Below are 24,504 nucleotides of genomic sequence, written 5' to 3'. Positions count from 1 at the left end.
TGATGCCATTCACTGAATGACTCTGTGTCCTACAGGCCTATGTTATGCTCCGCCTCTTAAAATTATTCATCACAAAACCAGAAACCAGTGGAATGATTTTTTTCATGTTTGGTTTAGTTTGATTGATCAATGCTCTATACTTCAAGCTAAAACAATACTGTAAGATACATTGTTTAACCTATTAGTTACAATAACATTTTTTCTCTTGAAAGAGCTAAATTCACCAGCTAGGAATCAATCAGACTACTTTTGAAATCATAAACTTGTTTTTCAAGATAGCAACCAATAAAAACCTGGTCGGCTGAGAAAAAAAACAGTAGTTGATGACAGACAAATTATAAAAAACTGTGAAAATGAACCCTAAATGTCTGTAAAATCACCAACAACCTCCAGAAAGCTGGGGTGATGCTCTGTCAATCTACAGTCCAAAGGATAATTTGACAAAGAATTACAGAAGCTACACAACAAGATGCAAACCTCTGTTCAGCACCAAAAATAGAAAGTCAAGATTCTTTACAAATGTGAGCCAGAGTTTTGGAACTGAGTTGATGGACTGATGAGACAAAGATTAACCTTTATCTACAGTAAGTGATTGGAAAGCAAAACTGTGGAGAAAAAAGGGAACTGCAAATGATCCTAAGCATACAAGCTCATCTGTAAAGCTTGGTGGAGCTGGTGTCATGGCATGGGCATGCATGGCTGTCTCTAGAACAGGACTTCTTCATTTTAATGATGACTTAATTGTATGATGGCAGTAGCAGAATTAATTTGGAAGGGTACAAAATCAGCTTTGCTACCCACATTCAAGAAAATACCACCAAACTCATTAGAAAGCACTTCATATTGGATCAGGACAATGACCCAAAACACCCTGCCAGTTCAGTCAAGGACTTTATCAGGGCAAGGAAATGTAAAGTCTTAGTTTGCCCAAATCAATCTCCAGATCTAAATCCTCCAGCCTGCCATTCCACTAGCTGAAGAGGAAACTAAAGACAGAAACTCCCCAAAACAAGCAACAGTTGTAACTGGATGCATTAAAGGCTGCGGAAAAGCATTTCACAGCATAAGAGCAAGAGTCTGGTGATGTCTATGGATTGCAGACTCACTGCTCTAATAGCATGCAAGGGATCTGCAACTAAATATTAGCTTTTAATCTTTTATATCTGCCTTAAATTTAACTGTTCCAATTCTTGCTCACATAAAATAGTGGGATGAACTCTAAAAGTGCTGTTCTTTTTATTTGGTTAAACATGTAGTGTCGAAAGTCCTAATAATAAAATGTGACATTCTGTAGTTTTGTCGCATATTCATCCTTTAATCATATTTGCTAATGTCTTGACTCCACAGCAGAGAAAGCTATTTTGTCTTTATTGTTCCAATACTTATGGAGGACACTGTATATCTCTCCTGGTTTTATTTTTGTACCCACTTCTTTTGGCACAATGCCGTCAGCAAATACACCTACAAAAATGAATTTTCCTTTAGAATTACAGTATAATAGAATGATCAAAATTACAATGAAAGCTCCAGGCTTCATGATGCTTCAGACATTATTCTACAGTAATAAGCTGATTTGGCGCTCAAGAAACAGCAGTTATTTGACATAGAAGTCTATTGTTATATTATAAATGTCTTTACTGTCACTTTTGATAAAGAAGTATTATAAAAAATAAATAATAAAACAAGATTCAAACCTATAAATGGCACTTAAAATATAACCTGTCATGAGAATCAGCAGTCAACATCTGTCTGTTAATATTTCAAGTAATTTATTTTGTTTTAATACAAATAATGTTTGCCGTAATTAGAGACACTGTAATGATGGACTTTAGGGAATTCATGTATTTAATGTGAATGAAGAAGATACGATTCACTGACTCTACAGTTTGAATTAATGTAGAAGTGGGTGTGGTTAGTGACATCACACACTAATCGCACATGTCCAGGTTGTTCTTCATGCTAATGACATTTTTTATCAACTAAACCTTTCTGTAATGTGACGTTTTCATTAAGACATTTAGTATGCTAATTCATGTTCCAAGTCCCAGCAATTTTATTGGAAATCCCAGACATTCAGCTGGTCATCAACAGTACTTCCAGATGGTGTTATTTTTGCCAGGCTATAGCAGTGAAATTGTGTTGAAAGTTTTTTTGTTCTAAGTTACTATGTTTCCTGACACTGCGGACCTCATAACACAGTAGTACAGAACAGAGTCTGATAAAGCAGAAGAGGAGATCTCCAGAATTACTTGCTCTTTTCTGTGATTGATGGTTATTCCTGGAACGGGTGGACTAGCTGTAGTTCAAATGTATCATCAACTGTAACAAACAAACATTCACACATCTTGTATGAACATAAAATTTATATACTGATCTTTTAAATAATATATTATATAATATATTATTTAAAAGATCAGTATATAAATTTTATGTTCATACAAGATGTGTGATGTCATCCTCCTTGTGGTGATGACATCAGATAATATAGATGAACATGTTCACTCAACAAATTGCCAGAAACAGGCTAAACAAAGAGAAGCTACTTCACACAGAGTTTGATTGTTACCTATCTTTATCTGTACGCCAGTGCCTGTTTAACTCCCCCCTTGCCATTATATACATGAAAGCTATGCAGGTTTATTTGGTCTTTAAAGGATCATGGAAGGATAACTACTTTAGAATAATTATATATTTTATTTATTTTCTTGTTTGCTCAAAAAAAAAAAAAAGTGAAGTGACATTCAGCCAAGTATGTTGACCCATACTCAGAATTTGTGCTCTGCATTTAACCCATCCGAAATGCACACACACAGAGCAGTGAATACACACACACACACACTGTGAGCACACACCCGGAGCAGTGGGCAGCCATTTATGCTGCGGTGCCCGGGGAGCAGTTGGGGGTTCAGTGCCTTGCTCAAGGGCACCTAAGTCGTGGTATTGAAGGTGGAGAGAGAGCTGTTCATGCACTACCCCACCCACAATTCCGTCCGGCCCGAGACTAGAACTCACAACCCTTCGATTGGGAGTCCAACCCTCTAACCATTAGGCCACGACTTCCCCACGACTCTAGACTTCAGAATCTAGAGTCATTTTAAATTACTTATTTAGACAAACAGATGCGAAGTGATAGTTTCACATGCCCCCTGTATAACCTTTCATTATCTCCAAAATTCACAGGTGTTGCCATACTCTAATTTCCAGAGAAGCTGTTTACAAAAAAAATAATCAATTGTGGTTTGATGATTTGATTAAAGACTGTTTAAAGCATGTTTTTGTAAAGCGTCTCAGGCATTTTCTATCACTGGGCTGCTACTCTTAGAGCACAGTAATAGCGAGCTGAATCTGACAGAACTGCTTTCTCAATAACGAGGACAGTGGATGACTGGGATGTACTTGATTGAAACCGATGGTCTGATTTATCCTCAGCACCAATCTCTGATCGAGCACCTTTGAGCAGTAAATACTGAGGTTCTCTATTAGGATATTTTCTGTACCAGTAAAGCCAAACATTATTGCTGCTAACATCATATGTGCAGCTCAGGGTCACAAACTCTCCTTCTTTCGTGATTATATTACTATCTCCTTCTCTTGGTCCAATTTTGTCTGCCAATCCACCTGAAATGAAATACATTTCTGAAATCTCTGATCAGGATTATTTCATTAAAACATGCCACAAATGTGTCCTTGCTATATATATATATATATATATATATATATATATATATATATATATATATATATATATATATATATATATATAAAACATAAAAAACATCAAGATGAGGTTAGCTTTGCATTAAATTGAGATTTGTACAGCTTACAACTATGTTTAGTGGGATTCAATATTATTTACCTGTAACTACGATGAGAATCATTAACAGCATCTGCTTCTCCATGTTGGCAGTCCAGATGTAGTATGTATTTCTATTAATGATATAATTAGAAAACTGTAACTGAATATCGTTTTATAGTGTGAATGAATCTGTGGTGACATCCAGTATATTGTGTACTAATATTGTGGGTGTGGTTAGTGTCATGTGTAACACACAATTTAAAAGCTGCCCAGCTTCTGTAATTCATAAGAGAACATACAGTACTAGTGTTATACCCCCCTCAGAAGGACATGGTCGTGAAGGGTGTAACATCCATGTTAGTGAGATATTAAAATAGATCGTTGAAAATAGTGGTGGAGCCTATTGAAGAGTAGAATACGTGTGCTGAAGGACTAATTAAGCATTGATAATCTTTATGTATTTATATATCCCACTCATTCTTTCAATATAGAGCATAATTTCACTCAAAATGCCACACAAAACTTTCACTCTCAAATACTTTTTCTTTATTCTTTCTTGTTGGAACGTAAAAAAATAAGGCTTAATCTTTAACTGCCTATATCAACTCAAACCCAGAGGTCTTCACCTATGTTCCTGGAGATGAACTGTCCTGCAAATTCTATTTCCAGTCTGTTTCAGCGTACCCGCCAATTATTTATTTATTTGTAATAATCCTGAAGACCTTGATTAGCTGGTTCATGTGTGTTTGATTGGTGTAGAGCTAAACTCTAAAATCTCTAAAAGAGAGGACAAAGGAAAGAAATCTTCCAAAACAAATTCTTCTGAGATTAAGCAGGATGGTTAGATTATGTGTAGTCATCATGAAATTGGGATTCCCACATCCCACAGTATACCCACACCACCTTCCTTGGGGAGTACATGGGAGTTGCACCCGGGACTTTAGACAGCTGTCTGTGACATTTTCCCTTGCGACCAAATGCCTAGGCTACATACCCAAGCTTACCTGTTAGGGCCAGACTCCTGGGCCCAGGGTAGAGCTCAAGGCCTGGAATCAATAATAGATTAATTTAAAGGGATGCTACAGAGCCTAGAATCATACTAAGTCTTGGCCTGTCACACAGGGGCTACCACTTGCTCTTGCATAAGCTTGTTGAAGGAACTGTTTCAACAGATCCCTAGTAGCAACACCCTGTTTAGATAGGTATCCTGTGGATACAGGTGGAGTGGCACCCAATATGAATTGTAGTCACATGCCCTTATGCAACCTTTTTAACCTTCTAAATTCACAGCTGTTACCACATTCACTGTTTGTGGTTTATAAAAACATGATGTGTTTTGATACTGATTGATTAAAGACTCTTCAAAGCATTAATTTCATGTGAGTTTTTGTAAAGCTTCTCTGGTACTTTGCATCACTGGGCTACTTCAAGTGCGCAGTAATAAAGAGCAGAATCTGACAGAGCTGCTTTTACAATAGTAAGTTCAGTGAATGTCCGGGATGTAGTTGACTGAAACCCATCTGGTATATCCTCATCACTGCTCCGCGACCGAGCGCCTTTATACAGTATATATTCTGGTTCTCTGTTTGGATATTGTCTGTACCAGAAGAGATAAATATAATTGCTGGTTGTTTCATATGTGCAGCTCAGTGTCACAGACTCTCCTTCTTTTCTGATTATATTAGTGTCTCCTTCTCTTGGTCCAATTCTATCAGCATAAATGCCTGAAATGTTAATCATATTTTTAAATGTCATTATTACATTTTTTGTTTAATATAAATGTACATTATATTTGATTGAATTATTTGATTCATAAAATCTAAGTAATTGTGATTAAAAGTATATTTACCTGAAATTGTGATGATCATTATGAGTATCATCTGCCTCTCCTCCATCTTAACTGAAGTCCACTATAAAGATAAGATTTTTAATTTCTAGTACTTATTAAATTGATTCGTTTTATAATAATTATTAACATACCAATATATTAGTTCCAAATTCTGCTGAATGTGGTTTTATAAAACGAATGAAAATATGAGAGTAGCTGATGGTTGAATGAAAGCACTGAGACTGAGTGAACTTCTGTTGTGTGTGAATAATGTGTGTGTGGGTTAATGAAATATGAAGCATGTTCTGTGCTTTCAGCTGTTTCTTATAGATGTCAGGTGCTTGTTTGGTGTATGGGAGGCCCTTTCAGCATAAAAACGTCCCAGCGTTACTCGTCGTAATTATATTTTTACTAGTAACAATTCAATTAAAGAGCTCTATAATTTAATTTCTACTAGTAACAATTACAATTATAGAGCTCTATAATTCAATTTTTACTAGTAACAATTATGATTGTAGAGCTCTCTAATTGAATTCTTACTAGTAACAATTACAATTATAGAGCTCTCTAATTGAATTCTTACTAGTAACAATTACAATTATAGAGCTCTCTAATTGAATTCTTACTAGTAACAATTACAATTATAGAGCTCTCTAATTGAATTTTTACTAGTAACAATTATGATTATAGAGCTCTCTAATTCAATTGTTACTAGTAACAATTCCAATTAGAGAGCTCTACAATTCATTTATTACTAGTCATATGTCTCCATTGACTTCCATTCATTTTTAATTATAGAGCTCTGCAATTCAATTGTTACTAGTAACAATTCGGATTATAGAGCTCTCTAATTGAATTGTTACTAGTAACAATTACAATTATAGAGCTCTCTAATTCAATTGTTACTAGTAACAATTACGATTATAGAGCTCTCTAATTGAATTCTTACTAGTAACAATTACAATTATAGAGCTCTCTAATTGAATTATTACTAGTAACAATTACCATTATAGAGCTCTCTAATTGAATTCTTACTAGTAACAATTGAATTACAGAGCTCTTCAATTGATTTATTACTAGTAAAAATACACATTAAAGATATGTGTAATTGCAGAGCTCTCTAATTGAATTACAGAGCTCTCTAATTGAATTGTTACTAGTAACAATTGAATTAGAGAGCTCTCTAATCGTAATTGTTACTAGTAACAATTGAATTACAGAGCTCTCTAATCATAATTGTTACTAGTAACAATTCAATTAGAGAGCTCTGTAATTCATTTATAGAGCTCTATAATCAAATTATTACTAGTAAGAATTCAATTGCAGAGCTCTCTAATTGCAATTCTTACTAGTAATAATTTAATTATAGAGCTCTCTAATTCAATTTTTACTAGTAACAATTTGATTATAGAGCTCTATAATTAAATTACAGAGCTCTTTAATTGAATTGTTACTAGTAAGAATTAAGTTACAGAGCTCCATAATTCAGTTCTTACTAGTAACAATTAGAATTAGAGAGCTCTGTAATTGCAATCTTACTAGTTCAAATTGAATTACAGAGCTCTACAATAGCAATTCTTACTAGTAACAATTGCATTACAGAGCTCTGTAATCGGCGACATATCATTATGCTAATCGTGCCTTATGCATATTCAACTGGGGTATATAAACAGGAAGGCGGGAAATTTTGGCGCCCCCAGCTGACATGGACGAAGTACACGGTGGAGAGGCAGGGCTGAGCAGTCTGCAATATCTGCGATTTGTAGCCAAAACATTAAATTCAAACACAATACCATTTTAAAAACCCCAGGACGTCTCCTAACAAAATAAAAAGAGAAAATGCAGATAACACATTCATAAAAGAAATTATAGACATATTAGTGCTCTTAGTGCAAGTTGTCTAAAAACAATCTGGTGCTTCCTACACTCAAAAAAATGTGCTTTCACTTTTGCCAATTTACTTTAACAATGTGAACTTAATTTAGTCTAGTTCATTCAACAAAAAAGTGTGTATTGTCAGCTTTACTTAAAAATGATTTGTTCAGCCAACATAACTGTTGCATAAAAGTAACAGATTAATAAAACCAATACAGACTTGAATCTCATTGGCTGAGGATTTTGCAGTGTATTATGGGTAATTGTTGTTCTGTCACCCTCTTGCAGAAGTGTAGCACCATTAGATAGGTACCTGAGTAATAACAGATGTCAGTTGAGTTAATGAACTTGTTCTAATGTAATTTGGAACAAATCACACAAATAAGTTGTCTGAAATGTAACATTGCATTTCAAAACGTGTGGTTGTGGTCTGTTTGTTGAACTTTAATTGAGAGGCGATGTTGAATTGTATTGAACGACTGCACTCTTAATTATAGATTCGGTGTTATAGTCTTATTAAATCCTTATTGTAGAGGACGGTGTTTCTGAAGTGGAATCATTAATTATAACTTTTATGTACAATGAACTGAATTGTTGTTTGTTGATTCTACTAAGGCTTGTTAATTTAGTTTACTTTAACATCTTTTGTAAAATGAACTAAATTATTGTTTGTTGAGATTAGTTAAACAAATTGTGTGGAACCTGTTGACATAATATTTTTAATTAAACCCAACATTTCATTTTTCTTTAGTGATAATGTGGGACACTGAAAGGTCTATGATAAAAGTCCAAAATCTATGATAATGATGATAGTAATAGTAATGATAATAATAATAAAGATATTGATAATAATAATGATCATAATAGTAAAAGTTCTGAAAAGGCCAAAGTCTATGATAAAGGCCAAAATCTATGATAATGATGATAGTAATAATAACTATAATGAAAATCGTCTAGTAATTATCTTGGTTATGGATGGATTGATTGATAATTGAACATCATCAGACAAATAATACAATATGATAGTTTTTATGCATTTACAGTGGGGATCGAAAGTTTGGGCACCCCTTGCAGAATCTGTGAAAATATGAGTAATTTTCAAAAAATAAGAGAGATCATACTAAATGCATGTTATTTTGTATTTAGTACTGTCCTGAGTAAGATATTGTACATAAAAGATATTAACATTTAGTCCACAAGACAAAAGAATTGCTGAAATTATTAAAAAAACTTTTCCCACTCAAAAGTTTGGGAACCCTTGGTTCTTAGTACTGTGTTCTGTTACCTGATGATCCTCGGCTGTGTTTCTGTTTTGTGATGGTTGTGCATGAGTCCCTTGTTTGTTCTGAACAGTTAAACTGAGCAGCGTTCTTCAGAAAAATCTTTAAAGTCCTGCAGATTTTTCAGTTTTCCAGTATCTTTGCATATTTGAACCCTTTCCAGCAGTGACTGTATGATTTTGAGATGCATCTTTTCAGACTGAGGACATTTGAGGGACTCAAACACAACTATTTAAAAAGATTCAAACATTCACTGATGATCCAGAAGGAAACAAGATGCATTAAGAGCTGGGGGGTGAAAACTTTTGAACACAATGAAGATGGCCAAATTTTTCTTATTTTGTTGAAATATAATTGTTTTCCATTTAGTTCTGCCCTTCTTAAGCAACAGAAGATACTTGTATGTTTCCCGGTACACAAATTAAGTACAATTTACCTTGATCTTCAAATTCCAAAAGTTTTCACCCCCCAGCTCTTAATGCACATTGTTTCCTTCTGAAGCATCAGTGAATGTTGGAATCTTTTTAAATATTTGGGTTTGAGTCCCTCAAATGTCCTCAATGTGAAAGGATGTATTTCAAAATCATACAGTCACTGCTGGAAAGGGTTCAGATATGCAAAGATGCTGTAAAAAATAAAGTGAAGTAATTTTTCAAGCATTTACTTTTTATTTTAAATGCAAATAAAAGTAAAAATAGTAAAATAAAAAAAGTAAAATTGTTTTTTATATAAATTAGACATTTTGACTAGACATAAGAAGTATTTGGTAAGATTTAGATTTTTTTTTTTTTTTTTTTTTTTTTTTTTTTTGCAGTGGACCTATGAATTTAACATGATTTACTGAGTTAAAATACTCAACAGCACTCCATTTTCTGTTTTAATGTCAGGAAATAAAGTTGATACCCATGTAGTGGAGTTGGAGGATTTAGATCTGAGAAAGCAGATCTGAGAAAGAAGGTAATGGCGTAGACATGGGGCAACAAATAGAAGAGGAAACGGCCAGTAAAGCCTCCAGAGCAGAATCAGATCCTGATTTATCGTCAAATAGTGAAATCGATGACACTGTTTTGAATGAGGACTATACACCTGAGAAAGATGACAGCCCAGATAATGGTAGTGATACAGACACAGCTCAAGGAGCTGTCAGTGAAGGAGATGCAGGAGATGTACTTGAAACTTCTGCTGTTCAACGTCATAGGCGCCCAAGGCCAGATATGTGGACGAGAGAGCTGATAAAGGAGAAGCGTCTTAAGGGGGAGAATTAGAAGAATCCAATGGGACAGGAGAGACCACCAAAGACCATGGGCCCACCCTACACATCACATCACTGCTTAAAGTCAGAGAAACTGACTGAAGAGCATGGAACAGATATCTTCAACAATTTCTGGTCCATGCCTTTCTGGGAGACACGCAAGCTGTATATCCAGACTCTAGTCCAAAATGTGCCCATAAAACAGAAGAAAGGTGTTGTTGCATCTTGGAGAACAACGTCCCTATTATACTACCTGCAACTGGCAGATAGACGTAAACTACCTGTGTGTAAGAATCTTTTCTGTTCAACACTTTGCTTTGCCCCCAGAACCATCGGATCATGGTTAAAATCCAAAACTGATCCGTGTAAACCCGAGATCAACAAGACTGGCCCATGTGTGCCCATATCAGATGTTGACCAGACCTTCCTGAAAGAATGGCTCTTTGGACTGCCTACAGTCCCATTCCATTACTGCCGTCAGGACAAATTACACATCTTGGTTATATTTAGGAGAATAAAAAAACTTTGGTTATGTTTGCACAGCACCTAAGTGGAACTTTGATTAAGGGTAGAAAAGGAAAACAGTGGTTAAGGTTAGACATAAATAAGAAACAACTTGGTTAGGGTTCACAAGTTACACATCTTGGTTACATTTAGGAGAGTAAAACAAGTTTTGTTATGTTTGCATTTTATATGTAAGAGAAAGTCATGGCATATTCTGCCTAAGTCACTTTTATTGGTTAGGCAATTGATGATGGATCTTTTTCTTTTTGCATACTTGTTCACACATCTGGTTGAATGTACTGTTATAATATCAATAAAAAATAACAATGTGATTTCTAAAAAAAAATTTTTTCTTGTTTACCAAAAACATTGAAATATAACTTTTATCAATTATGATATGAGACTAACGATAATATATATATATTTATATATACAAAAGAGTTAAATGCACAGTCAGAATTCCTCAGTTTTCTCTTGTTCATTTTACTTAACAACAAACACATGCATAAGGCATAAGCTTATTTGAAGGCAAAATATAAAACAATATTGCAACCTGGAGAAAAAAAGAAGAAGAAAAAAAAAAAACTTGAAAAAAACTTTAGGCTAGATTTAACCCCAAGTCACAATTTATAAAAAAGTTTAAGACTATTTGGCCTAATGTTTTCTATTTTACTAAACAACAAACACAATCATTCTATTATTGCATATCAATTCTAAACACTGTAAATATTCATCTCAGGCATCATCTTAATTTTGCTTTAATGTGAACATGATTAATGTTACCTAAGTCTGTACAATATTTCAGGATACTTTAGAACCACGCTACAGGGCTTTTATTTTGAAATGCACTGTTGTAGGCGGGATATCTGCAATCTGTTTTGCATCTCATGAATAGGAGTTTCTACTAGTAATAATACAATTATAGAGCTCTGTAATTGGAATTGTTACTAGTAAGAATTGAATTAAAGAGCTCTCTAATTCGGTTTTTACTAGTAACAATTACAATTAGAGAGCTCTATAATTCAGTTTTTACTAGTAACAATTGAATTAGAGAGCTCTCTAGTGGAATTGTAGAGCTCTGCAATTGGATTATTACTAGTAACAACTGAATTACAGAGCTCTGCAATTGTATTCTTACTAGTAATAAATGAATTGTAGAGCTCTCTAATTGGAATTGTTACTAGTAAAAATTGAATTATAGAGCTCTTTAATTCAGTTGTTACTAGTAAGAATACAATTGCAGAGCTCTATAATTCAATTAGAGAGCTCTACAATCATAATTGTTACTAGTAAAAATTGAATTATAGAGCTCTATAATTGTAATTGTTACTAGTAGAAATTAAATTATAGAGCTCTTTAATTGAATTGTTACTAGTAAAAATATAATTACGACGAGTAACACTGGGACGTTTTTATGCTGAAAGGGCCTCCCATATTTGGTGTGAATAAAACAGCTTGTGAGATAATGTTGCCCCCTTCTGATGGAGATCAGAACAGCATGTTTTATCCAGTTGCTTTACTGTGTGCTTTAAAATGAGTTATTTTTATTGACATTTGTTTATATTCAGTCATTTGATGGTTGTGCTTACACATGTTATGCATAAATGATTTATGTCCTCATAAAAGTAATAAGCTTCCACTTTCAGCCACATAACATTTTCAGAATATGACAGTTTCTTAAAGGGGGGGGGGGTGAAATGCTCGTTTTCACTCAATATCCTGTTAATCTTGAGTACCTATAGAGTAGTACTGCATCCTTCATAACTCCAAAAAGTCTTTAGTTTTATTATATTCATAAGAGAAAGATAGTCTGTACCGATTTATTTCCGGAAAAACACGAGCGTCTGTAGGCGTGACGTGTGGGCGGAGCTAAAGAATCACGAGAGCCAGTAGGCTTTTGCGCTGATAGCGTTTGGAAGCTGTGACATTACCTGAGGACAAAACCAACCAAAACAAACCATTGCTAACAGTCAGATTCAGCGTATATTTATGATCCAGAGGCTGAAATTTAACAAGAGCAGCAGCAACAACAGTGGCTCTATGTGGTATGTACTGAAACTGTATATATATTTGCTTAGCGGTTTTGGAAAATGATTAAGTTCCACTTTGTCGTTTTTTTTTTTTTTTTTTTTTAAGCTGTATATGTGGAAAGTGCAGTTTGATGACAACATTGCATGTTGTTTACTTGATGTGCTTACACGCCTACAGCTAAGTTAACAACACAGAGATATTTGAAGCCGTTTCACTCACCGCATGCGGTTCCAACACACGATTGTGACCCTTTTTCGTTGGGACTGCATTATCCTTAAGAATTAAACGATGTGCAAATCCGACGTCAAACTGGGCCTTGTTTGTAAAACAAGCATCTTCGAAATGCAGGGGAACAAACACAAACACTTACACAACTCCGTTGATGCTCTGTAAAAATAAACTCCATACACTGGTCCCTTAATGCTGTTTCTCTTTAGGTAATCTGTGCAGGGTTGTCTTGCCCTGGCAACCAAAAATACACTTCTTTTGTGACATTTCGCGACGCTCTTGCTTTGATCAGTGAAGTCTGTTGTGCTCTCAGTGCTGTGCTATATGGGAGCGCGCGCTCTTCCGGCAGACGTGACCTAGGACCCATATAAGGAAATTCCGCTCCATCTAACGTCGCACAGAGCCATACTCGAAAAAAACTTTCCGAAACTTGTGACAAACCGGAAGTAGTATTTTTGGAACAGAAATACTCCTTCAATCATACAACTTAATTTTTGAAACTTTGTCCATGTTTAGCATGGGAATCCAACTCTTTAACAGTGTAAAAAACTCAGTATGCATGAAATAGCATTTCACCCCCCCTTTAAGGATCTACAAATATAAGAACTTTATAAGAAATATCTGTGTGATTTAAAAAAAAAAACACAAACCCTCATCCCCACCTCTCATTTTCAGTTTTATTTAAACAGCTTTTTGTACAGCATGCAGTGGATTTCCTTTCACTGTGGGCTCCAGAGCACAGTAGTACAGAGCGGAGTCAGTGACAGCAGCAGAGGAGATCTTCAGATCCACACTACTGTTGTCTTTTCTGTGATGGATTGAGACTCCAGCAACTGGAGGATCAGATTTAATAACTGCCCCATAGGAATCCAGTATGAGGAACTTTGGTGGTGAACCCGCGTATTGACGAAACCAGTGAAGACCTCAAACAGAACCAGTGTAGCTACAAGAGAGTGTCACACTCTCACCCTCATCAGAAAACTGATAATCACTGAATGGTGTGATGACTTCTGCTGCTCTGGAACCTGTATTTAAAGCATACATTTAAAATTAAAAAACAGAGCCAGGAAATAAAATGACATCCTTTTTCAAATCTACTGTATGAAAATATCATTTTGTTATTGGCTTCTGAGAAACAGTAGTCAGGCCCTTTTGCTTAAAAAGTAAACTTCATTAAAGTACAAAACTAAATGTGCGTGTTTAGACTGAAAATATTTTATTGTAAAAGAAAAGTAATACTTCAGTATTATTTGTTCTATTGACAACTTCAAAATATTTTTAACAGTGTACTAATGAAATGTCCAGCATATACAACAATACCTTGAGCTGATGATAGTAATTAAAAATAAAAAAATCAACATGTTGGCACAATAATCAGGTTTGAACAGGAGACACATAGAAACATCTGTTAATACAATGAGGTTTGTGAAATGTTGAGAGTCTTAATGCATTTCACAATGTGTGAACTCCTCCTACTCAGGTAGGTTTTTGTTCAGTGCAGTCTGTTTTCCTGTCAGTGTGGGCTGCAGAGCACAGTAGTACAGAGCAGAGTCTGATACAGCAGCAGAGGAGATCTTCAGATCCACATGGCTTTCAGTTTTTCTGTGATTGATGGTTATTCCTGGAATGGGTGGTTTAGCTGGAGTTGTTACCCCTGAATATTCCAGTATGAGGAACTGTGGTGGTGAACCTGCATATTGACGATACCAGTGAACACCACGAGCAGAACCGTTGTAGTTACAGGAGAGTGTCACATTAATGTCACCCTCAAGAGCAAATTCTCTGTTTCTTTTTGGAGTGATGACTTCTGAGGCTCTGGAACCTGCAGATGAAAGTAGTCTTAAATGTATTTTCAAACACTTCCATTTGAATAAAATGCTTTTACTTTTACAATATTATACCTTCGGTTAATGACAGCAGTATAACAATATAGATCAACATGTTCACTCACTGAACTAGTATAAGAACAAGCTAAAAACAGAGCAGCTGCTCCACACAGTGTTGTGTGATGTTCAGATCTACTCAGCTGTATAGAGTCTGTGCTAAACTCCTCCTTCTGTCCTGACATTAAATCTGTAGCACCAAAGAAAATATGACATGAGAATGCATACAGTAGCTGTTTAATTATGTGATCATTTCTTTTAATTCTTTGTTTTGAAAACACATTTGTGTTCTTGAGTTTGCTACTCATTGCCAATTATCTGACTATTTGGCTCAAAAGTGAATTTCTATAATTTTTCATGATACTTATAAACACAACCTAATATGAAAAGAGATAATTACAAGCTAATATGAAGAGAATATGCATTACATGCTAAATTATATTCACATGCTATATGAATTTTTTATCCACTAAATTCACAGCAGTTACCACATTCCCTTTCTGGTTAACAATAATGTGATGTGTTTTGCATCATGCAAAAATGCATAATACTAAATATATCATGATTTAATACATACTTGGTGTACAGTGCAAGTTACTGTAGTTCTGAATAAAATATTGTATATTTACCTGAAAGTCTAATGAATTTGCTTGACCAAAATTACACAGAGCAAGTGAAAATATAGACTTCCAGCAGGGTATTACTTTAAAAATTTAATTAATTTAATTAGTCGACATTCGCTACATTCAGTGTTTGAAATTAAATGTTGATGGTACTTTTTAATCATCACTGGTGATCATCAGTGAAATGCTTGTGAAGCATAACTTGTGAGATTATGTTGCCCCCTTCTGTTGGAGCTCAGAAAAGCATGTGTCTTTTTTAAAATAATGTGCTTTCTTGAACTGAAAATATGTTTGAGTAACTTTTACTTTTATTTATTTATTTATTTATTTTTTGTCTGTGAATTATTTATAAAAGATAAACAAAATGTATTATCACATAGAATTTGACAGAAAACTACTTTAAATGGTAAATCAATGCATGATAAATGTTTTTCTTTAGCAAGATACTATTTCTTTATTTATTAATTTATGTATTTATTATTTTTAAGCTAACACACACATATCTGTAAAAATATGCTGGATGATTAATAATTTACCCACTGGATGATTAACACAAGTCAGGTTTAGTACAGTGTAGTTTGTTTTGCTGTCACAGTGGGCTCAGTACAGAGCAGAGTCTGTCACTTTAGCAGAAGAGATTGCTAGGTCCACACAGATTTTCTTTTCATTCCGTTTTCCAGACAATCGAGGATCTAGTTCTACAGTGTGAGACTTCTGTGAAACTGTCTCTGTCCTATGTAGTATTATCAAAAGAAATTCAGGAGCTGAACCATGAAATTGGAGATACACTGGAGTCTAATCGCTGGGGAGCAGATACAGGACAGAGTTATATTTCCCCCCTCCGTCGAAAACACCTGTTTGGACTGGTGTGATGACATTCCTAAAACTGACACCTATTAACTCCATTGTCATGAAATAAAACAGCACAGGATACCAAGAAATAAACAAATTAAAATACAATTAAATAGAATGGAAACTATGAAAAAATATAATAATATAAGAATGCAAACATAAAATTATTACATGCAAGAGTGCAGAAGAAAAGTAAAAAGCTGGGCACCATTTTGCAGTGGATTAGTTCCTCTGCCGCATGTTATTTTAGACAGAAAACACTGTCTAGCAGATGATGTCTCCAGAAAGCACCTCCAGAAGCTGACCTCCCATTAAAACACAGTGATCCTTTTGAATCTTTTATAGCAAACTTCAGCACCATGACTATTCATTTGAAATTCATCAACTTGAATTTAGTCTACTGACTACTAATTAAACAAAATAAAATGTGAAATAAAATTATATCTTTTAGAATTCTGCAATAAAAACAAAAAAAACTTCTTAACCATCAAATAAATACAGCTGTAACCATTCAGAGGATAACACAAGGCACCTAACAATTACTACAGCAGTCAATGGTATGTGTTATGTACATTTTAACATGTCGTTCTCTACTGGTTCAACTTAAAACACCGACATTGGTCTACATACACATTAAATCATATAATATTTATTCTAAATTACCCTTATTTGTTTTTGCACTAAACTGGCTAACAAAATGTTTGCCTGTTTCCTAGACTCATATAAAATATCCATAAAATCTGAATAATTTAGCTTTTCCTTAAAAAGAATGATCATATTGATGTTAATATCCACAAAACAAACTGTACAGTAACTTGAGCCACTTGAATGCTCATTGAGGTTGTATTGGAAACCAAGGTAGTGATTAAAAATTTCTTCAGCCACAAAGATATAATTATCAAAAAATAATCCTAACGACCTGTTCTTGGGTTCTGTTGATCTCCCTGTCCCCAGAAATTTCTTGCTGAGGAGTAACCATATAAAAGACTTATAATGTCCCCTTCTGTCTGTAACATATACGTTTCAACTGGTGTGGGGAAATTTTCAAACTGACAGCTGCAGATGAAATTATCAACATTTTTATTCTCTCTAGACTTACAAATGAAACAGATGGAGAGAAATATGAGGGTTGAAATGAAAGAGACTTTTATGATTTGCTTCCTTTTTATCGTTCAGACTAGTAATGACATTTATAAAAGTGACACCTGAAGTACAAAACTCATAACCATGAATGTAAATAAGTTTTTTTTGTGTTTTGTTGTTGTTGTTTTGCAAGGATTTAACTGAGAAGTGATAATGTGAAACCATGTGATACATGCTACTGTATAATATTATATTCACATGCCCTTATGCAACCTTTTTAACCTCTCAGTTTCACAGCTGTTACCACATTTATTGTTTGTGGTTTATAAAAAATGATGTGTTTTGATAACGATTGATTAAAGACTCTTCAAAGCATTACTTTCATGTAAGTTTTTGTAAAGCTTCTCTGGTATTTTGTATCACTGGGCTACTCGAAGTGCACAGTAATAAAGAGCAGAATCTGACAGAGCTGCTTTTACAATAGTAAGTTCAGTGGATGTCTGGGATGTAGTCGACTGAAACCCATCTGGTATATTCTCACTGCTAAATGATCGAGCGCCTTTAAACAGTATATATTCTGGTTCTCTGTTTGGATATTGTCTGTACCAGTAGAGCCAAATATTATTGCTGGTTGTTTCATATGTGCAGCTCAGTGTCACAGACTCTCCTTCTTCTCTGATTATATTAGTGTCTCCTTCTCTTGGACCAATTCTATCAGCATAAATGCCTGAAATACAGTGAATCAAACTTTAAAACTCTGATGTTTTTTTTTTTTTTCATTCAAAATGGTATAAGATTAAATTAATTGATTCACAAAATATAAGTAATTGTGATTAGAAGTATATTTACCTGAAACTGTGATGAACATTATGAGTATCATCTGCCTCTCCTCCATCTTAACTGAAGTCCACTATAAAGATCAGATTTCTAGTTTCTAATACTTTTTAAATTGATTCATTATATAATCATTATGAACTCCAAATTCTGCTGAATGTGGTTTTATGAAATGAATGAAAATATGAGAGCAGCTGATGGTTGACTGACAGCACTGAGACTGAGTGAACTTCTGTTGTGTATGAATAATGTGTGTGTGGGTTAAAGAAATATGAAACATGTTCTGTGCTTTCAGCTGTTTCTTATAGACATCAGGTGCTTGTTTGGTGTAAATAAAACAGCTTGTGAGATAATGTTGCCCCCTCTGTTGGAGATCAGAACAGCATGTTTTATCCAGCTGCTTTACTGTGTGCTTTAAAATGAGTTATTTTTATTAACATTTGTTTATAAAAAAAGAGATTGTTGCCCCCTTCTGATGGAGCTCAAAACAGCATGTTTTTGTCAAGTTTTCTGTGTTCTTTAAAATGTACCATCTAATATGATTTTGAGTCACTTTTATTGAGATGTTCTTCTGAATACAATCATTTAATTGTTGAGCTCCCTTATGTTATGCATAAAACGTTTCATGTCCTCATAAAAGTGATAATCAACCACAGAACATTCTCACAGTATGACAGTTTCTTAAGGATCTACTAATATAAGAACTTTATAGGAAATATATGTGTGATAAAAAACATAAACGGTCATCCCCACCTCTCATTTTCAGTTTTATTTAAACAGCTTTTTGTACAGCATGCAGTGGATTTCCTTTCACTGTGGGCTCCAGAGCACAGTAGTACAGAGCGGAGTCAGTGACAGCAGCAGAGGAGATCTTCAGATCCACACTACTGTTGTCTTTTCTGTGATGGATTGAGACTCCAGCAACTGGAGGATCAGCTTTAATAACTGCCCCATAGGAATCCAGTATGAGGAACTTTGGTGGTGAACCTGCATATTACATCTGAAATCTATATCCTCTTTTAAATATACATTCTCCATTTAAATGCAATAATATGTATGTACTTTATAATGCAATGTTGTTATTAGCTTGGTTAGCTAATAAAGCATTTACATTTATATTTACATTTAGTCACTTTGCAGACTTTTTTCCAAAGCAACTTGAGGAGAGTGAAAGCATTTCTGATTTTCAAACTCATTATTATAAAACTCTTGATGCCTTCAGTGTGAATCTACAATTTTCATAGTCATGAAAATAAAGAAAACTCTTTGAATGAGAAGGTGTGTCCAAACTTTGGGTCTGTACTTTATTTCAGTGTATTTCCATAATGTTATTCAATATTTGTCTAAAACATTGCAATATTATACCTTCTGTTAATGACATCAGTATGATAATACAGATGAACCTGTTCACTCAGCAAATTGCCAGGAACAGGCTAAACAAAGAACAGCTGCTTCACACAGAGCCGGATTGTTACTTATCTGTGCACTAGTGTCTGTTTAACTCCTCCTCTTGCCATTATATACATGACGGCTATTCAGGTTTATGTCATCTATAGAGGATAATGAACAAATAACTTCTACAAAAATATAGAGAACTACTATATGTTTTTGTTTGTTTTTATTTTTTTTAAGTAAAAAAAACAACAACAACAAAAAACATTAATTTTGTATACTGAATGATTTTTGAATTTAAAATAGCATTTAGAAAAACAAATGCTAAGTGATAGTTTCACACGCCCCATATATAATCTTACTTAATCTCCAGAATTCAATTCACATTCTAATTTCTAGAGCTGTGGTTTACAAAAAAATTATAAATTGTGGTTTGATGCAGTTTGATAAAAGACTGTTCAAAGCATGCTGTGTGTTTGAGTTTTTGTAAAGTTTCTCAAGATTTTGGATCACTGTGCTGCTCGAAGAGCACAGTAATAGAGAGCTGAATCTGAAAGAGCTGCTTTCTCAAGAATGAGTTCAGTGGATGGTAAATGCTCACTGCTCTGTGGTCGGGCACCTCTGAGCACTAAGAACTGAGGTTTTTCATTTGGATACTGTCTGAACCAGTAAAGATAAACATTATTTCATTCTCACATCATATGTGCAGCTCAGGGTCACAAACTCTCCTTCTACATTGATTGCATTAGTATATCCTTCTCTTGGTCCAATTTTGTCTGCAAATCCACCTGAAATGATTTTTTTATATATACATCAATCTCTGATCAGGAATAAAACATGTTTTTGTATGTATATATGTGTGTGTGTGTGTGTGTGTGTGTGTGTGTGCATATATAAATATCAGGGCGAGGTTTGCTTTGCATTAAAATGGAATATTGTTCTTACAGCTTTCTACTATGTTTAGTATGATTAAGTATTATTTACCTGTAACTACGATGAGAATCATTAATAGCATCTGCTTCTCCATGTTGGCCGTCCAGATGTTGTTTGTATTTCTATTACTGACAAGTTACAACCAAGGGGCAGGGAACTTGACCGGAAGTTGAAGTCGGGTGGGGGCTGCCATCTTTTAGCAGAACTTCACTTGCGTTAGCATTCCCACTGACTCCCATTCATTTTGGCGTCACTTTGACAGCGAATAACTTTACATCTGAGGCGTTTAAAGACTCTGTTTGTCCATTATTTATCTCTAAAGATACACGACAATGTATAAAGGGCTCCATTACCTTCTATGTTACATTATGGCCCCGTATAAACAGTTTTTGTAAAAAATAGGCTAACGATTGCGTCATAACCACTTGGCTCTCTGTCGCATTACCGTACAGACAGGAGGAGAAGCTCGCAGGCAATTAACTTAATATAACGTACTGGCGTTACATTTTAAAATACTATACAAAATAATTAATCAGAATACTTACTCCTGCTCACTCACGCCAAAGAACTCCCCGCTCAAGCTCACCGTCTCTGCAAGATTAACGATGGCAGTTTGCACGCACAGCTACTAGAAGATTTACATCTGGCAGACAGGTTGCTGACGTCGTCAAGCTTCGTTTGAGTCTGCGCGTCAGAAACGGAAGTGCTACAAAACGCTAAAACTGGGCTTCATTTGTCTCAATTGAGTTCCAATGGGGTCGCTGTGTCCATTTCTTTTACTGTCTATGGTTACAACATATTTCAGTGACATTTCAGGGGGATAATCTTGAAATGAGGAACCTATAGCAATAATTATCCAGATTTGCAGAAAACATATTAATGTTGCTTACAATTACCTTTAAATTGCAGGATAATACATTTTATACGTTTAAATCATGACATAAAAGCATGAAGAAGGAGTTTTTATTATTTATTGGTTAGCTGGGTATTTAATGAACATTGAATAATAAAATGTCAGTAGAAAAATCCTTGCTTTAATACTTTCCCAAAATACTGTGAGGTTTTTGTACAGTGCAGTCTGTTTTCCTGTCAGTGTGGGCTGCAGAGCACAGTAGTACAGAGCAGAGTCTGATACAGCAGCAGAGGAGATCTTCAGATCCACATGGCTTTCAGTTTTTCTGTGATTGATGGTTATTCCTGGAATGGGTGGATTAGCTGGAGTTGTTACCCCTGAATATTCCAGTATGAGGAACTGTGGTGGTGAACCTGCATATTGACGATACCAGTGAGCACCAACAGCAGAACCGCTGTAGTTACAGGAGAGTGTCACATTAATGTCACCCTCAAGAGCAAATTCTCTGTTTCTTTTTGGAGTAATGACTTCTGAGGCTCCGTAACCTGCAGATGAAAGTAGTCTTAAATTTATTTTCAAACATTTCCATTTGAATAAATTGCTTTTACTTTTACAATATAATACCTTCGGTTAATGACAGCAGTATAACAATATAGATCAACATGTTCACTCACTGAACTAGTATAAGAACAAGCTAAAAACAGAGCAGCTGCTCCACACAGTGTTGTGTGATGTTCATGTCTACTCAGCTGTATAGAGCCTGTGCTAAACTCCTCCTTCTGTCCTGACATTAAATCTGAAGCACAAAAGAAAATATGAAATGAACATGCATACAGTAGCTGTTTAAATATGTGATCATTTCTTTTTAATTCTTTGTTTTGAAAACGCATTTGTGTTCTTGAGTTTGCTGCTCATTGCCAATATTCTGACTATTTGGCTCAAAAGTGAATTTCTATCATTTTTCATGATACTTATAAACACAACCTAATTTGAAAAGAGATAATTACAAGCTAATATTGAAGAGAATATGCATTACATGCTAAATTATATTCACATGCTATATGAATTTTTTATCCACTAAATTTACAGCAGTTACCACATTCCCTTTCTGGTTAAAAATAATGTGATGTGTTTTGCATCATGCAAAAATGCATAATACTAAATATATCATGATTTAATACATACTTGGTGTACAGTGCAAGTTACTGTAGTTCTGAATAAAATATTATATATTTACCTGAAAGTCTTAATGAATTTGCTTTACCAAAATTACACAGAGCAAGTGAAAATATAGACTTCCAGCAGGGTATTACTTTAAAAATGTAATTAATTTAATTAGTCGACATTCGCTACATTCAGTGTTTGAAATTAAATGTTGATGGTACTTTTTAATCATCACTGGTGATCATCAGTGAAATGCTTGTGAAGCATAACTTGTGAGATTATGTTGCCTCCTGTTGGAGCTCAGAAAAGCATGTGTCTTTTTTAAAATAATGTGCTTTCTTGAACTGAAAATATGTTTGAGTAACTTTTACTTTTATTTATTTATTTATTTTTTGTCTGTGAATTATTTATAAAAGATAAACAAAATGTATTATCACATAGAATTTGACAGAAAACTACTTTAAATGTTAAATCAATGCATGATAAATGTTTTTCTTTAGCAAGATACTATTTCTTTATTTATTAATTTATGTATTTATTATTTTTAAGCTAACACACACATATCTGTAAAAATATGCTGGATGATTAATAATTTACCCACTGGATGATTAACACAAGTCAGGTTTAGTACAGTGTAGTTTGTTTTGCTGTCACAGTGGGCTCAGTACAGAGCAGAGTCTGTCACTTTAGCAGAAGAGATTGCTAGGTCCACACAGATTTTATTTTCATTCCGTTTTCCAGACAATCGAGGATCTAGTTCTACAGTGTGAGACTTCTGTGAAACTGTCTCTGTCCTATGTAGTATTATCAAAAGAAATTCAGGAGCTGAACCATGAAATTGGAGATACACTGGAGTCTAATCGCTGAGGAGTAGTTACAGGACAGAGTTATATTTCCCCCTCTGTCCAAAACACCTGTTTGGACTGGTGTGATGACATTCCTAAAACTGACACCTATTAACTCCATTGTCATGAAATAAAACAGCACAGGATACCAAGAAATAAACAAATTAAAATACAATTAAACTATGAAACTATGAAAAAATATAATAATATAAGAATGCAAACATAAAATTATTACATGCAAGAGTGCAGAAGAAAAGTAAAAAGCTGAGCACCATTTTGCAGTGGATTAGTTCCTCTGCCGCATGTTATTTTAGACAGAAAACACTGTCTAGCAGATGATGTCTCCAGAAAGCACCTCCAGAAGCTGACCTCCCATTAAAACACAGTGATCCTTTTGAATCTTTTATAGCAAACTTCAGCACCATGACTATTCATTTGAAATTCATCAACTTGAATTTAGTCTACTGACTACTAATTAAACAAAATAAAATGTGAAATAAAATTAGATCTTTTAGAATTCTGCAATAAAAACAAAAAAACTTCTTAACCATCAAATAAATACAGCTGTAACCATTCAGAGGATAACACAAGGCACCTAACAATTACTACAGCAGTCAATGTGTTATGTACATTTTAACATGTCGTCCTCTACTGGTTCAACTTTAAACACCGACATTGGTCTACATACACATTAAATCATATAATATTTATTCTAAATTACCCTTATTTGTTTTTGCACTAAACTGGCTAACAAAATGTTTGCCTGCTTCCTAGACTCATATAAAATATCCATAAAATCTGAATAATTTTGCTTTACCTTAAAAAGAAAGATCATATTAATGTTAATATCCACAAAACAAACTGTACAGTATCTTGAGCCACTTGAATGCTCATTGAGGTTGTATTGGAAACCAAGGTAGTGATTAAAAATTTATTCAGCCACAAATATATAATTATCAAAAAATAATCCTAACGATATGTTCTTGGGTTCTGTTTATCTCCCTGTCCCCATAAATTTCTTGCTGAGGAGTAACCATATAAAAGACTTGTAATGTCCTCTTCTGTCCGTAACATATAAGTTTCAACTGGTGTGGGGAAATTTCCAAACTGACAGCTGCAGATGAAATTATCAACATTTTTATTCTCTCTAGATTTACAAATGAAACAGATGAAGAGAAATATGAGAATGAAAGAGACCAGAGCAAAAGCATACAACAAAGCATCATTTTCAGGATGATGGTTTTCAGG

At 34.4% G+C, this 24,504-nt stretch overlaps 4 gene segments (V, D, J or C); all 4 read right to left on the bottom strand.

Annotated features, from left to right (window-relative positions):
* Nucleotides 1–3,301: 3,301 nt before the first annotated feature.
* LOC113040812 (T cell receptor alpha variable 18-like) lies at nucleotides 3,302–3,899 on the bottom strand. The segment is given in 2 exon segments: nucleotides 3,302–3,618; nucleotides 3,857–3,899. Coding segments are annotated over 2 exon segments (360 nt in total).
* A 10,367-nt stretch (nucleotides 3,900–14,266) lies between these two features.
* On the bottom strand, nucleotides 14,267–14,850 carry LOC113040799 (T cell receptor beta variable 5-1-like). The segment is given in 2 exon segments: nucleotides 14,267–14,616; nucleotides 14,696–14,850. Coding segments are annotated over 2 exon segments (390 nt in total).
* Nucleotides 14,851–17,635: 2,785 nt separating this feature from the next.
* On the bottom strand, nucleotides 17,636–18,316 carry LOC113110900 (T cell receptor alpha variable 3-like). The segment is given in 2 exon segments: nucleotides 17,636–17,962; nucleotides 18,085–18,316. Coding segments are annotated over 2 exon segments (354 nt in total).
* A 3,026-nt stretch (nucleotides 18,317–21,342) lies between these two features.
* On the bottom strand, nucleotides 21,343–21,911 carry LOC113110892 (T cell receptor alpha variable 9-2-like). The segment is given in 2 exon segments: nucleotides 21,343–21,792; nucleotides 21,872–21,911. Coding segments are annotated over 2 exon segments (468 nt in total).
* Between the last annotated feature and the right edge of the window lie 2,593 nt (nucleotides 21,912–24,504).

The sequence above is a fragment of the Carassius auratus genome, chromosome 2, assembly GCF_003368295.1.
Source record: "Carassius auratus strain Wakin chromosome 2, ASM336829v1, whole genome shotgun sequence".
Taxonomy (NCBI): Eukaryota; Metazoa; Chordata; class Actinopteri; order Cypriniformes; family Cyprinidae; genus Carassius; species Carassius auratus.
The sequence above is the reverse complement of the archived record's forward strand: the minus strand, read 5'-3'. Positions and strand labels throughout refer to the sequence as shown.